The sequence below is a fragment of the Notamacropus eugenii genome, chromosome 3, assembly GCF_028372415.1.
Source record: "Notamacropus eugenii isolate mMacEug1 chromosome 3, mMacEug1.pri_v2, whole genome shotgun sequence".
NCBI lineage: Eukaryota > Metazoa > Chordata > Mammalia > Diprotodontia > Macropodidae > Notamacropus > Notamacropus eugenii.
The window spans coordinates 480,551,665-480,568,064 of NC_092874.1; the positions used below are offsets into that span (position 1 = coordinate 480,551,665).

A 16,400-nucleotide genomic window follows, 5' to 3' on the forward strand; every position below is an offset into this window, starting at 1 on the left:
TAGATTCTTGTGAGCTCTGGGGCCCTAGGCAAGAATACTTAACCTCCCTGGGCCTCATTTTACTCATCTATAAAATGAAGTGGTTGAATTTGATGACATAGCTGTGAGGTGCCCTCGGGGGTGTGGAGGTGTGGTTAATGCATAGGAGCGAGTGTAGAACTAAGCTCCTATGCATTAATCCCACCTCCACACCCCACCCTACTCTGTCTTCACCATAGGTGCCTAGCTCTAGGAGCTTGCCAGTATACTGTGGTGGGTATACCATGTTAATGCAATGTATGGTCAGTGTTTGTACAAAGTCAAATGTTATTTGATGAGGAAGTGGGTGCTGATGACGGGTGGCTCAGGAGTGGCCTTGGGTGAGAGGTAGTGCCTGGATTGTACTTTAAATAAAGGTAGGGACTCCCTGAGCTAAAAGTGAGAGCTGTGCACAGCAGGGCTGAGGCAACACCTTGGGTTCCAGCTTGATTGTTTCTCTTAGCACCCAAGAATCCTTGTCTCTGCTTCTGTTTAGATAATTGTTTGAAGTGAGGTTTAGCAAAGGGTTTTTTTGAAGAACTTGTACATAGTAATGAATTAAAGTCTAATTGTGTCTTGTATGGGAGGCAGGTCGGAGAGAGACCCGGGGAACACTTGATTAAAGAGAGACCCAGGAGATGTGACTTGTTCACATCTCCAATAATTTTTTCGCTTTGTGGAATTAGAAATGCTGCTGCTCATCACAGCTGAAGAAATGCAGCTCCCACCTGGGAAGGGAGGGCTTGTGTTCCAAGTAAAGTGATGTCTAATATAAACCACATTAGGCAAGCTGACGAGGGCTTGAGTGTCCCCGCTGTCAGTTCACTGGATCTCTCTGAATGAGCTGGCCAACCTGAATGAGGGTGAGCATAACTGATGCCGCTGAGAACAATTAGAGTCCTGAAGTGAATGATGTCTTTGGCTTGTCATATTGGACTTGGGGTCTTGTGACATCACTGCAAAAGGGAAATGGAGAGTTTGGAGACTGGATATTAAGGGAAGACTTCTCTTTTGATTGCCAGGGGCCAGAGGAAACCCAGCACCCACCGATACGAGCACTGCTGATCAACTCCCATCCACCCAGGCTCACCCAACAGCCTTCCCTGTTGGGCCCCAGGTCAGTGTATTTCTCATGCTTGGGGAGAGGAGGCTATCTAACAAGACTAAATATGTAAATAAATAATAATGAGTGAAAACCAATTAACTCCAGCGGAGTAAAGTTGGTGATGAATTATTGTTTGGGAAGCTGCATGAGAGCCTCATCATTTATTAAGGGGATGAAGAAGGGATGTGCACCTTTTCAAGAAATCCACCCTTCTGAATGATGAGACCTTCTGGACTTGTTTTTGCTGGACCCCCCACAAGTGGGCTGCTCGGCTCCTTTACAGCTTTCCAGAGAGTAGAACTTTAATGGCCTGAGTGTGAATACAATTGACTTGTTTCAATGTTCCCCTGGCCATTTTTGAAATATGACATGATTTAATAGAAAAAGTTAATGCAATTTTAATGCAAGTGTGGCTTATTGGGTTTGACAATACTGTACATCATATGCAGCTCCTGCATTAATAAAGAAATGTAGTCATGATTTTTTAAAGCCCAATATTTAGGGGGAGGGTGGAAGGGTTTTGTTTGGTTTTCTTTTCTTGTTTGTTTGTCTTATTTGCAGTCTGGTGGGAATAACCCAACTATAAAAGGCTAGACTCTTCTCCCTTGTCATTTGGTTTGGGGCTTCCAGTGCTCACCTCACACTCTTGGAAAGGGGAAAGATCCTTCCACCCTGTTTGTAGCAGAACCATCCGGTTCCCCTTTTACTAGCATTATTGTTCCTAGAATTAATCATCTGGCATATACTAGGAGGTCAGCAATTCAAGGTTTGAAAAATCTTCAGGTTTGTGATTGGATTGGCCTGAACTGGGCTGCCCCCATCATTACAGAACCTTATTTGTAGCATCTCTTTCCCTGACATGGCTCTCGGCTTACTGGCGTCATCAGAGCCTTTGCTTTTAAAAGTTAAGGAAGACTCCCAATGCATTTTCAAGGGTATAGATGTAGCCCGAGTTTGAAGGTACAGGAGCAGTCTCCCCAGCCTCTGGTTCATAAAATCATAGATATCAAGGGAGACTGAACTTTAGAGACTATCTAATAACCTCAATTTACAAGTGTGGAACCAGAAATCCCTCCACAGAGGGAAAGGTGTTGCCTGTGGTCACACAAGTAGTAATAGCAATGTCAACTTTTAATCCTAGTCCTGTGAAGCCAAGTCCAGCATACTTGTTAACTCTAACCCTGCCACATGACTCACCACAGAATTGTGCCACATTTGTGGTGCTGCATGATTGACGGTTACAAAAACAGAAGTCAAAAGTCCAAATACTCCTCCAACCAGATCCTGGCTTAGGAGACAGATTTTTGTCTTTTATTTTGATCTGAATTTGCATTTTAATGAGCCCAATAACATTTACACAGCATTTACTTGACAACTAATTCCACATGGGGGTGTCAGAGATTTCCTTCTTCAGACAACATGGCTTCACAGAATCCTTGCAACACTTTTAGATCCCTGTGGGATTGGCATCCCATACTTTGAGAACTTCCGGTCTACACCACATTCCTCTACCCTCTCCAGAATGATAACATGAGAGACTTGACTAAAGTCCAGGTAAATCACATCAACAGCATTCCCAAGAACAAAAGCCACTAGGTGGTACAATTGATAAAATGCTGAGTCTGGTGTCAGGAATACCTGAGTTCAAATGTAGTCATAGATGCTCACTTAGCAATGTGACCCTGAGCAAATCACTTAGTCTCTATTTCAGTTTCCTCATCCATAAAAATAGGACATGGCAGCTAGCTGGCACAATGGATAGAACACCTGGCATCGAGTTAAGAAGACCTAAGTTCAGATCAGAACTGAGACACTCATTAGGTTTATGACCTTGGGCAAGTCCTTAACCTTGTTTGCCTCAAGTTTCCTCATCTGTAAAATGAGCTAGAAAAGGACATCGCAAACAACTTCAACTCCTTTGCCAAGAAAATCTCAAATGGGGTCATGAGGAGTCAGGCACAATTGAAAAGACTGAAAATAGACTGATAACAAAAAAAAATAAGGTAATAAAAGCACTGACCTTGTGGGGTTATTGTATGGATTGAATGAGATAATATTTGTAAACCATAACGTACCATATAAATGCTAGTAATTATTATTATTGGTTTTCTACAAGGTGTCACAGTGGATAGAGTGTCCCAACTGAAGTCAGGAATACCCATCTTCTTAAGTTCAAATCTGGCCTCAGACACTTACTAGCCATGTGATCCTGGGCAAGTCACTTTACCTTGTTTGCTTCAGTTTCCTCATCTGTAAAATGAGCTGGAGAAAGAAATGTCAAATCATTCTAATATTTTTGCCAAGAAAACCCCCCAAAGAGGTCACACAAAGAGTTGCACATTACTGAAAAACAGCTGAACAATAACAGGTTAATCTAACATGACTTGTTCTTTCTTTTTCTTCAATTAATAAGCATTTGTTACCCCTTCCCACCACCCCGCATTGGGGAATAAAAGAAAAACAACACCTTTGTACCAAATATATATATATATTAACACAAGCCAAACATCCTCATTGGCCATGTACTAAAACCTATGTCTTGCTCTGCTTCTTAAATTATTTCTCTTCCAGGAGTTGGGGAGCTGGAGCCACAGTGGTTCCTTGTGATCACTGCTTTCTTTTCTGCACGTTCACTGACCAACCCTTTGATAGCATATTTTAGAATTTTTTGAGTAGGCGTGCTCAAACACAGTCTCATTTCTTATCTAGCCTTAAATTGCTGAATGGGTGTTGCCTCAGGCAAACTGAGACCTGGAAATGCCTTAGCTTTATAAGACCAAGGTCTCCCACTGTATCTAGGGCCATCGTCAGTCATCTTGATCTATGTCTTGCCACTGGACCGAGATGACTCTGGAGGAGAGTGTGAAGCTGATGACTTTGCACAGCCCTGCCTCACTTAAATCCAATTCATTTGCAAGTTGAAACATCACCCTCCAGATGTCACTGGTCTTCTTTGAGGAAAGGACAACAACAATTAGAATTTTCCTAGGAATCAAATTTCAGCTTACTGGCCTGTCATTTGCCTACTCTACTCTCTTCTTGACCCCCCCCTTCCCAAACACAGCCTCCTTGAATTATATGTCCTATGTTTGCATTTCTCCTTTGTATTCCATTAAATGAGGAATAATACCTTTTTATAATAATGCCATTCTGTAGGGAGAGAATGTAAGTATCAGTCATGTCAGTCCAATATGTAGGTAGCAGTGTAATAATAGCTAGAATTATATAGCACTTTAAGGTTTGAAAGTTCTCATTTGAGCCTCACAACATCCTTGTCAGGTTGGTTATTATTATTATTGGTTATTATATATTATAATCCTCCTTTTATACATGAGAAAACAGGCTGAGAAATTTGGTGGGACTTGTCCAAGGTTACATAGCTAGCAAGGAGTTGAGGCTGAAAAAAAACTCAGGTCTTCCTGACTCTGGTATTACCCAGCTACTTTGCTGCCAGAGGAGAGAGAGTGTGGTAAAGTGTGAAGAGCCCTGGACTTGGCCTTCAAGACCCGGGTGCTACTCCTCATTCTGCCCTTCTACCAGTGGGACTTTGGTCAACTTCTGCCTCAGTGGGGCTGATCCACCTCATTTGTTAAGAGAAGAGATTGGACTAGATGAATTCAAAGACCCATCTTAAATATCTTCAAGTCTTTAGGACTTCTGATTTCTCAATGAATGTCACCAACAAAATCAGATCACCAAAAATCTAGAGAAGCATCATGGAAGATGAGCAGCAATTGTCTTAGCCAAACATGAAGCTGGGTGGGAGTTAAGGGGGCATTTTGGGTAGAGGGAAGACTCATTAAGTCAAAGCCACATCTCAGTCAACTTTTCATTCCAGGCAATAGTGCTAGGATAACTCCAGTTTCTTCCCAATCATAACCTCATGAAGATGAACCAGCAATCAGAACCAGAAGTTGATAATCACTGGTTTAGAGATAGATTATAAGGCTGGAAGTGAGAAGATGTCAATTCTAGCCCTAGACCAACTGTTGATGTAGTGTCAAGTCAAGAAGCATGTAAATGTCTACTATGTGTCAGGCACTATACTAATTGCTAGGGACAGAAAGAAAGAAGGAAAGGAAGGAAGGAAGGAAGGAAGGAAGGAAGGAAGGAAGGAAGGAAGGAAGGAAGGAAGGAAGGAAGGAAAGAATCAAGGAAGGAAGGAAGGAAAGAATCAAGGAAGGAAGGAAGGAAGGAAGGAAGGAAGGAAGGAAGGAAGGAAGGAAGGAAGAAAGAAAGAAAGGAAGAAAGGAAGGAATTGAAGAAAGGAAGGAAGGAAATGAAAAAAAGGAAGGAAGGAAGGAAGGAAGGAAGGAAGGAAGGAAGGAAGGAAGGAAGGAAGGGAGGGTCCCTGCTCTCAAGGATCTAAGCTTCTGTGTGATCTTGGGTTGGTCACTGAAACTCTCTGTGCCTCAATTCCTCCATTTGTAAAATGGAGGTGATAATGCCTGCCCTTCTTGCTTCCAAGAAAGGCAAAGGTAAAGATGATATCATAAATATGTAATAGAATCTCCACATATCCAAGCCAGAAAGGGCCTCAGAAAGAATCTTAGCCTCCCAAGCAATGCTTACTTATTTCACCACATTGTGAAGAGGTGGCCATCCTTGCAATGAGAAAAAACTCATGACCTCATCAAACAAGACATTCAGTGGTAGTTGCTAAAAAGTTCTCCTTACACTGAGTCAAAATCTGCTGCCCCATGATTTTAACTGGTCTGCCAGATCAGTTGGGATAGGCAACTGATTTTGCAGATCTAATCTAGGGATCTAGACCAATCTAAATTAGTCTAAGGAACTCACAAATGAGGAAACTCCCTTTACCAATACAGGTCAGTACCTTCTCTGCAACTTGTAGTCTGAGAGAGCAGCCTAGATCCCCACTCAGGGTCACACAAGCAGGATATGTTCAAAGCAGGACATGAACTAGGTCTTCCTGACACTGAAGCCACCTTTTTATCCATTATACCATACTGCCATTCTCTACATAATGGCACCACAAATTGTTGTGTTCTTCTTTCATTGCCAAAGAAGACCATGCCATCAGAGAAATGATGACATGGCTTGCACATGACTTTGTTTTGAGTAAGGGAGGGCTATGCAGGTCATTGGTCTCACTTCTCCTCCAGAGCCATCTGAATCCAGGGACCAGATATTCATCAGGATAACTGGAGATGACCCAGGATGCACTGGGAGACCTTGGGCCCTTTCGGTCAAGGTCTTTGCAGGTACTGACTTAAGGTGAGGCAATGTCCATTCGTTGAATAGGCCTGTTTAAGAAGTAGCCAGGCCATGGCCCCTTTAATAAGACCAAGAAAAAGAAATATAATTGTATCATAACAATGTAGCAGAACTTCCAGTGTGGGAATTCCCTTTTCTGATGGCAATCACAACCTGCCAGTAATTTAGCAGATAAATCCTAGGGAGTTACCTAAGGCACATAAAGATAAAGGTACTTGTCCAGGGCTGCACAGCTATTGTCAGAGATCAGATTTGAACCAAGCTGTCCTGACTGCAAAGGGAGCTTTTGATCTGGTATGCTATGCAGCCTCAATAGGATACAGCTTCAGAAACTTGAGGTGTCTCACTTAGAAGGGTTCAAGACCCTCATAAGAAGACCCAGAGTCTAATTAGCTCTTGCAGAGAATAAGACATCATGCATGCATACACACACACACACACACACACACACTTCAGCAACACTTTCTGCCAGCCTACCTACTGGTATATCTCTTGCTCAGATCATGTACTGGTCATGGTAGAGTCTGCTCTATACCAGGTCATTCAAGATGCAAATTTGAAATACTTGCTGGGTGCCTGGGTACCATGCTGAGCCCTGGGGTTACACAGACAAAACAAAAAGCAATCAGCCCACCAGGAAATCCCATCCCTCTGTGTGAGAATATAACATGAACAAAGAAACATCTCTATACATGACAATGCAAGGTGGGGAGGGGAAAGAGGGGGAAGGGAGAGAGGGAAGGAGAAAGAGAGAGGGGGGGGTGGGGAGAGAGAATTGGCAATCAGGCACAAACTAGGGATTATAAGAGGTTAAGGTGAGAAGGGAGGGCATTACAGGCAGAACAATCTGAGGCAATGACTTAGACACTGAAGATAGAATGTTGAGTTCAGGGAATGTCAAATGGAAGAGTTTGGCCAGAATCAAGGACGTCTGAAAAGGAGGAACACACAAAAAATGTCTGCCAACATGGTAGGAGTTGCATTGGAAAAATTATAAATGCCAAGCTGAGGGATTTGGTTAATATTTTATACTAAACGAAAGAGGAAGTATCTGAAGTTTCTTGAGCAAGGAAGTGATATATTCAGACATGTCTCGGGCAGCTAAGGAAAGGCAGAATTTGCTAGAGACCCAACTGGACAAGCTCCATTATTCTGTTGTATCTGTAACTGGCCGTGCTTTGACTCTTCCTGTGCTAGTAAAGCAGTTGTTTCTGTTTGTTCATTGTAGCCGCTGCTGACCGCACAACAGCTGGCCTCTGCCGTGGCCGGGGTGATGCCAGGAGGCACACCAGCCCTCAACCAGCCCATCCTTATTCCTTTCAACATGGCAGGACAGCTGGGTGGTCAACAAGGACTGGTCCTCACCCTGCCTACTGCCAATCTCACCAACATCCAAGGGCTCGTTGCAGCTGCAGCTGCGGGAGGCATCATGACTTTGCCATTGCAAAATCTCCAAGGTAAACCTCATCTATCTGTTGTCTTTTCTCATGGGAGCAGGGTTGTCCAATGTGCAGAACTGCCTTTAGTGAGAATTATCTGAAGGCTGGGGGTTAGTGTTCCACATATCAGAGGGAGTCTATATTTGTTCCCAGATGACAAACATGGAACTTGCACACAGAAGAGAAGTTGCTCCTTATTTCTAGGAGAGTAACTTGGCATTGTTCAAGTAGCAAGATTTATGTATGAATCCTAGCCACTTACATACTAAGGATCAAGTCTCTGAGATCTGAGTTGTAACTAAGGTGGACAAGCCAAGATTTTACTGCAGGCAGCAAATTTAGAGGAGGGCAAACTGAAGCAGTGCTGACAGCAATTGTATTTCTTCAGCAGCATAGAAACAATAGAGCTTAACACAGTTAATAAGAAAAATTAAAGCAGGAGGGTACCAGATGGTGGATTACCATGAGCTTCTCCCCTGCTCCACTGGGCCATGTGACAATCTCCTCTTGGAACTTCATGTCAGGGTCCTAGGGTTCTAGCTCCTCAAGTGAGGACAAGCTTCCTGCCTCTTATCTCATACCCTAATTCTGGCACTTGCCTTGAGCACAAAAATCTAGGTGATGGCTATTTTAAGCTATTACAGCTGCCAGAGACATCCATTGGCAGCTATGCCTAAGAGTGTGTCTGCTTTATACATAGCAATTCTTATGGGAGGGTCTGGGTACTCATGCCGATGGGGCTGCATTTTGCTCATCTGTGAAGTAGAGGAAAGTACTTGGAAGTCTGGAGCAAAGGGTCTTGACGCTGTTCAGACCAGTCTTATTGCCAAGTGTCACTAGTTGTTATTTCTACCCTTTTTAGTATAACAGAAATGCCATGGAAGGGAGCTTGATCATCTGCTGTGTCAAGGACATGACACATTACTTCTTTGCCTTATTGAATGAAGTTAGCATTAGAGAGAAGGTAACTTCACTTAGAAATAGAACATATGTTGTTAAATGTGCCTATATGCCATGCTTATCATCATGAAATAACAAGTTCATGATTCCTCTTTCAACAAAAAGATGGGGGGGAAGAGTCAGAACTGAGAGAACCACACTGACTCCATCTTGTGACTCAGTTCTGCATCTAGCTCAGTTCCCTTTCCATTCAATTATGGGTTTAGTCCAATTTCTGTCTTGTAACACAGAAATTGAATTTTTTGAACCTAGTCCTGTGTGACCAAGAAGCTGGACCACCTCTATCTGCTGCTTAGATACACTTAGCAAAAGGACATAGGTTTTGTTGACCAAAAACCCTGTCAGATCCAAAGACTGATGCAAGAAGTTTTCTCACAATTATACATCTCAAGCAATATATCTGTCTTATCCGAAAACTGGCCAGACCAATCAGTTACTGTTTCTTCGTTCTTTTTATTGAGTACAGACACTTGGGGTGGGGAGTGAGACCTCATTTTCTGATTTTCTGAATAGCATCTGTTCACTCTCCCCCATCACAATTTGGAAAGCCCCTAGTCATTCCTCCAATTAGAAATCATGTTACCTAGTTGTATATCCTGGCTTATATCTTATTAAAATTGTTTTATTTTAATGTGTAAAAATCTGTATCCCCCTGTATTTGGGGCCCAGTGTCAAGCTGAGAAGGCCTGGTCCCAATTTGTTATGAAATTGGCATGCATCACTTAATAAATCAATACCCTTGGTAGCTTAAACCTTTGTTTCCTTAGTCATTTCAGATCATCACATTATAGAGAACCCATGACAGAGACCAATTCACCTGATTTCTCACCATTGTTATCATTGAGAGACAAAGACAGAAACAGGGAAGCAGAGAGAGAGAGACAGAGACAGAGAGACAGAAAGAGAGAGAGGAGAAAGAGATAGATACAGAGAGAGACAGAGAAAGAGAGAGAGAAAGACAGAGAGAGAGACAGAGAGAGAGACAGAGAGAGAGAGAGAGAGAGAGAGAGAGAGAGAGAGAGAGAGAGAGAGAGAGAGAGAGAGAGAGAACAAGGACAAGGATGACAAGGAGGAGAGGAGGAAAGTGGGGAAAACAAGAAGAATAAGAATTTTAATGGAATTGGAGAAAGAAGGGTAAGAGTTTCATAAAGTTGTCACCACAGGACCTGAGGGCAGCTGAACTGTAGGGACACCAAGTAGCAGCTGCCAGTCACCTCCCCCATGGCAGAAGCTTCTTTGCCACTCTGAAGCAGTAGATAAAGACATCCAGAAGCCCACTCTCGGGTGTTGCCTTAGGCTGCCACACACTCTACTGCTGCTGCTGCTGCTGCTGCTGCTGCTGCTGCTGCTGCTGCTGCTGCTCCTTGCAGTCCACAAAGAAGGGAGAACGCTTTGAGTAATGGAGTCAAGGCAGGCAGGTGTTCTTGGGTGACTTTTTCCAGGAACGTGTGTTTGTATTTGCCTTTGTTCTCTGTGTCTTTGGGAGAAGTCATATGTGCCAGGTTGTGCTGCAAAATGAGATTTGTGGCTCAGTGAACACTGAGCAAGTTGAATCTGTGCCACAAAGTCATCGACAACCATGCTCTTAACTTCTGAACCCTTCCTTTTGTTGTGGTGAGGGTTTGTCATTGCCCAAGTTTATTGAGGGACCTTGGTATAAGTCAATATCTAGTTTAATCCTTCTAAATGTTTTTAGAGGACACTCTGTGCTCCAGCCAAAGTGGACTAGTGTCTGTAACCCCTAACTTCCCATTGCTTTTCCATAGCTGTGCCTTTGCTCATCTTTACCTGTGTCTGAACTGTCTTCCCCACTTACTTCCTGCCCCACTCCCATGCTACCCCCTCCATGAAGTATTCCTGGTTAATAATGACCTTCCCAAGGAAGATAGCACTTTGTTTTCACCTCTCTAATGTATTTTGTATAAAACAAGTCTAAGTCTATAAACTGAAGAGCAGTTGCCAGTCTATATGGGGGGAAGGGAATCTCTTCTCCAAGAGTTCCCTATATGATGAAATCACAGATCTGAGTCTCACCTACAGTTATCTGTGTCATTCATAGTTAGGACCTGACTCTACCCTTTGTAAAATGAGATTCAGTCTTGAGAACTAACCTAAAAATTATCCTCTCTGGATCATTTTGTCACCCAGCCCCCAAAGGTTACTTGAATTTGTGTATTGCTATGTCTGTTTCTATAAATGCCAATCAGAGGATTTCCAATTTCCATATAAGCACTCAAGATAACATCCCTGTTAAATACATGCATTTCAGCCTTTATCACTCCATATAGAAAATGTGAAAGTCCACAGACAAATATTTAAAACCATACCCAATAAGGAATTCAGATTGTGAATAATCAATACAATTCTCTTTACTTTCTGTTGGGTCCAAAATCCTCTACAGAACCTCCACCAGGTTCATAGTACTACCCTGTGGTTTGGATTTCCTAGAAGGGAATTTATTCAGACTTCTAGACAGGCACCACTCTGAAATTCTAGTGACCCCCTCTTATACCCCATAGAGGCCCTTCTGATGTCTTGGACTTCCCTCAGAAGGAAAACATATTTTGAAGTTTCTTAACAAGCCATTTTCCTTCCATTATACTTGCCCGTCCAGAGAACTCAATAGCAAAGAATAGTGTCTGGGATTAGTTTGTTCTCCTGTCTTGTGCCTTTGGTCTCTTATGGATCCTACAGATGAGGGGAGGAGCCATGTGGGCAGTTTCCCCTTCCTCATTCACACATACCTGCTGCTCTGCTCAAGAGCTCTTTGGAAGAAAAGAAGCCTGAGTTCTAAAGGAATATTCTGTTCTCCCAAGGGTCCAAGCCAACTCATCTTGTGACATTCCCTTAGCATTGATATCAGGCTTTCAGAGGAGCCTAGGGACATGCCCACCTCCTTTAAAGGGAGATGCAACTGAAGACTAACAGCTCTGTAAAGTTACCAATTTGCTTGGGAACTACCCTGCTGCCCCCTCTCTTATGTATCAAAAGTTTCCCACAAAGACTCACCCACTGGCGAGTTGGTCACATTGATCAGGGAGCCCTATCTTATTTGCCTATTAGACAGCAAAATCTATGAGAGCTGAGACTATATCTTATCTAAATTTGTATGTTTCGCAGTGCTTATAGTGAGCACTTAATAAATGTCTCATGATTGAAGTTAAATTCCAGTTCACTTCATGACTTATCAGATTATTTAAAGCCTTGTTTTCCACAGATAGATCAAAGGAGAACCACTTACCACATCAAGTAAATGTTTTTACATCCACTTAGTGCTCCATCTACATACCTGTTGGTGTGACTTCTTATTTTGCCTTGGCTGCATTTTAAATGATTTTCCTATTAATGTTTCCAACAATGTCTTTCTCTTACCATTCAATTGTGTCCAGAAACTTGCATTCATAAATCATGGATGTACAGAACTCAGTAATGCACAAATGTGGTGTGCGTGGAAAGCAGCCAGTTTGAGATTAGGAAAAGAATGCAGGAGCTGTCCAAGGTGGAGGCCGACCCCTCCAAGTGAAGGGAGAGGCTTTTTAACATAGGTGGGTGATGAAATCTTAATGAAGAAAGGGACATTATAAAAATGCATCTTTCCATTTGGAGCAGTTGTGCTTATGGGGATCCTGAGAATTATAAATAAACATAAGCTCCCACAACTCCGAAGTCATGAATTCATTCTGCCTTGCTCAGCCCTCCATGGCAGGCAGAGCTAGGAAACGAGTTTGCTCTAGTTCTGGCAACTGTGTGGGCTCTTGTTGCCTTGACACATTAATATCACTTTGGTCATTTGGACGTCCCCAGAGGAGTGACCTGTTCAAATGAAGTTTCTCGTGGAGATAAGAAGCAACCTGATGTAGGAGAATGAAAACAAGACCTCGTCTTTGAATGACGCTTTGTGGCTTACAAAGAGCTTCCCTCACGATGACCCTGGGACATAAGGGCTGCAGATATGGTTATCCCCATATTGTGGATGAGGAGAACAAGGCTAACAGTGGTGAAGTGATTCATCCAAGGTCCCAGAGCTAATAAACAATAGAGCCAGCATTCAAACCTGAGGAGAACTTGGGCAGCAAATGCTATCGGAGCTCTCTACTCCAGCTAGTTGGTGAGAAGCAGTGGCTATGGTTTCTAAGACCTTGCTCATTTATAAGTCTTGTGACAACATAGGTAGAGTTCAGGAGTTGGAGACAGGAACACTTGCTGCTTGCTAACTGTGTGATCCTGGGCAAATCACTTAACTCTATAAACCTTAATTTGGTCATCTCTAAAATGGAAATTAGTAATAGCAACAATGTCATAGGGTCGATCGGAGGATCAAAGGAGATAATGTAAGCAAAGTGCTTTGTCAATCTTAATGTGCCATTAAAATTCTAGCAACGCTGATGATGCTAGTGGTATGATTCTTACTCATCTCCATAGGTGACTCTCTGTCGCCCAACGCTATCTATATCTCTGCATAGACTGTCCCCTTGACGGCTGAAATGGTCTCTCCTTGCTCTTATCATCAAGGAAACCAAAGAGAAGTGTAGTTTCCCAACCGGAAGGAAGGACTGAAGGATGATGGGAAACAGGAACTGCATAGGGTGGAAGACCTTAGAGAGAGGAGAGGTGCCAGAGGTGTGAGTGCTAGCCAGCATTTGTAGCCATCCAATCGCAAATGAAGGGAGGGCACTGATCAACTGAATATAATCAGGATCAATTAGAGTATTGACTGACTCACTGACCTGCCTCAGAAGACAGTAATCTGCCAGAACAGAATTCTGCCATTTCTCTGTCCCTACTCCTGGGACCTGGGGAATTTATCTCTTCTCCATTTCCTTCCCCTGACTTACCTTATCACTGCTGGTAAACTGACATCACTTACCCCTGGGAATTTCTATTTGTTGTCCAAATTGTTATGATGGGCTTTGTCTCCAGATAAAGGTAAGAAGATAAGAGGATGCTCATTATATTCTGCGGAGTGTTTGCCATGAAAGAGTGAACCACACACTGAAAGGACAAAAGGAAAGCCATTAACTAAGAGCCTTAGACCTGTACATAGGCCAATACCCAAAGGCTCATTCTCCCTCTGGAGACACAAAGAAGGCCTTCATTTGATTGCCACCTCCTAAAGAAGAGCTTTGCTTACCTCCTCCCACCCCCCACTGATTATTTATATATTTTGTATTTATTATTATCTGTGAATATGTTTTTTTTACCTGGTAGAATGCAAGTCCCTTGTTTATCCCCAGGGCTTAGTAAGTAATAGGTGCCTGATAAATACTTGTTGAAATGAATGAATTCAGTCATAATGTGATAGGAATTCAGCTTTGGAGCTGAAAAAAAAAGCCTCATTAGCCGTATAGTCTAGCACCTTCATTTTATAGATGATGAAGCTGAGGCCCAGGGAAGTTGTAACTTGTTCAAGTTCACATAGAAATTCAAATGTGGAACTTGAACCCAGGACAGTCATCCTTCCGCTGCACCTACGACAGTGGCTCCCTCTCAAACATTTCCAGGGGCAAGAGCATGCCTTCCTCTGCTCCCCAGCTTCACAGACTATGACTGCAGCTCGACTGGAACATGCTACTCTGAGAGATTTCTAGCAACCATCTGTAAGTTTACCTCCCCTCCAAGGTACTGTACCAAGGAGAAGATTTTCTTAGTTAATGTACTGATGTGGGTTTTAAAGTTTAAACAACCCCCTGGGACTGAAATAGGACTTGTTTTCAGACCATTCATACAATGAATTCTGATTGGTTTTGGTCCTGGATATATGTCTATTATTTTTCCTTTCCTTCTAGAAAGCTTTCCCTGTTAAGAGGCATTTTTTGTAGTAGCTGAGCCCTGAAAAGAATCTTAATAGACTGAATATATAAAAAAGCAGGTTCTTCCTGCCAACTTGTCTCTGTATTCTCCTGCACTCCTAGTCTCCTTCCCAGCCCCACCCACCTCCCTGCTCCCCAGATCAAAAGCCACAAATCAGGCACGGAAACTAAGAGATGCTCACCTCCGTCTCTTAATAATGTATATTCCAGATGCTAGTCTTCAAATATTCTTCCCTTTTACCTAAAGTGATCCAGGGCCCATTTATTTACATTCCTCTTTAAGGACTATGAAATGGCTTTCAGAGCTTGCAGAAAAGTCACCCCATCACCCATGTATTTTAATGAGCACCGATGTCAGTAATAATCAGAATAGTATTTCACTTAGAAGATTTGTTTCTTTCCAGTTGTTTCCCAGCTTCTGTTGCCAGTGATAAGGACTCACATTATCACAAGTCACCTCATCTTTCTGGGTTTCCTCATTTTCTTGTCTGTCTTTGCATCAAAGTACCTCAAAATGGCAGCAGTTGTGAGTCAGAAGGGACCTCAGTAGCCATCTAGTGCCTGTGGTCCTCTCTAGGTCTCCTCAAGTGTGGCCCTTTGACCGAATCCAAATTTCACAGAACAAATTCTCTTAAGAAAAGAATTTGTTCTGTGAAGTTTAGATTCCATCAAAGGGCCACACTTGAGGACCTAGAGGGTCATGTGCGGCCCCGAGGTGGCATGTTCCCCACCCCTGGACCCTGTGACCAAGGTTCATTAAGTTCACACCCATGTGACCCCCACAACCTATCCCCTGAAATGCCCCCCCATTCCAACATGCTCAACAAGTGGTCTTTCAACATTTGCTTTAAGACCTCCTTCTAGAAGTGCAAAAATACTCAAATCCTTGCCGAGGTGGCCCTCTCCACTTTGGGGCCACTCTCATTGATAGGAAGATTTCTTTCTTTTTTTCCTGACTTCAAATCTAAATTGGCTGCTCTGATATTTCCACTTCTTGCTCTCCATCATCCAGGTCCAAACAGAACGTATTTCATCTCTGTTCCCTGGAATGGCCTTTCAAATGCTTGGCAATAGCTGCCACAAGTCCTGAGACTTCTCTTCTCCAGAATAAGCACCTTGTTTCTTCAACCATTTCTCATGCGGCGTGGGCTCCAGGCCCTTCATCGTCCTAGTTGTTTCTCTGGCTCTTTTTCAGCTTATCACTGTCCTTCCTGATATTTGAAGCCCCGTAATGAACCTAGTACCGCGGATATGGGCTGACCTGGGCAGAGTACATGAGTGCTCTTACCTCCCAAGACATAGAAACAGTTAGTGATACTCTGTTTATTGAGTTCATGAAACAAAGTGACAAGTCTTTTCTTCTTAACTTCACTGGCAGGAATTACAAAAAATATAACTGAAGCTAGAGACCCAGAGAGTAAAATAGTGCGTGTTCATCAGGCAGTTGTTTCTGAAGCCAGGCTGGAGGAATCAGGCATCTGCAGACCAAGATGAGAACCCATTTCTACCATGGGGCAGCATCGACAGAAAGTTTAAAAAAAACTTAAGGAGAGGTTTTATTTTAAAGTATGAACCATTAAGTTTAGTCATGCATAATCTTTAAATTAATGGCCCAAGAATGCATTAGAGAGATGCTGCTTAACTTGAACAGGGAAAAGCCATTAGGTCCAAAGCCAAAGAATCAAGGCCAAGTCTGGCTGGCCCACCCTTACCTATTCCCCCTCTAAACCATTCTCGCCTTGCTGATGATGTCACCTCTTAAAAGAGGGAGAAAGTGATGAGGGAATTCTGAACATATTCTGACCAATAGGGAAAAAGTGAGAGGTGATG

At 42.9% G+C, this 16,400-nt stretch overlaps 1 protein-coding gene across 1 annotated transcript in view; it reads left to right on the plus strand.

Moving 5' to 3' along the window:
* The first annotated feature begins 331 nt into the window (after window positions 1-331).
* Window positions 332-16,400, plus strand: part of POU6F2 (POU class 6 homeobox 2) — a 130,563-nt gene continuing 114,494 nt past the window's right edge. The window contains exons 1-3 of the mRNA XM_072650708.1: window positions 332-359; window positions 1,041-1,135; window positions 7,590-7,818. Of these exons, the coding sequence (XP_072506809.1) occupies window positions 332-359; window positions 1,041-1,135; window positions 7,590-7,818 (352 nt within the window). The remainder of the gene's footprint in view (window positions 360-1,040; window positions 1,136-7,589; window positions 7,819-16,400) is intronic.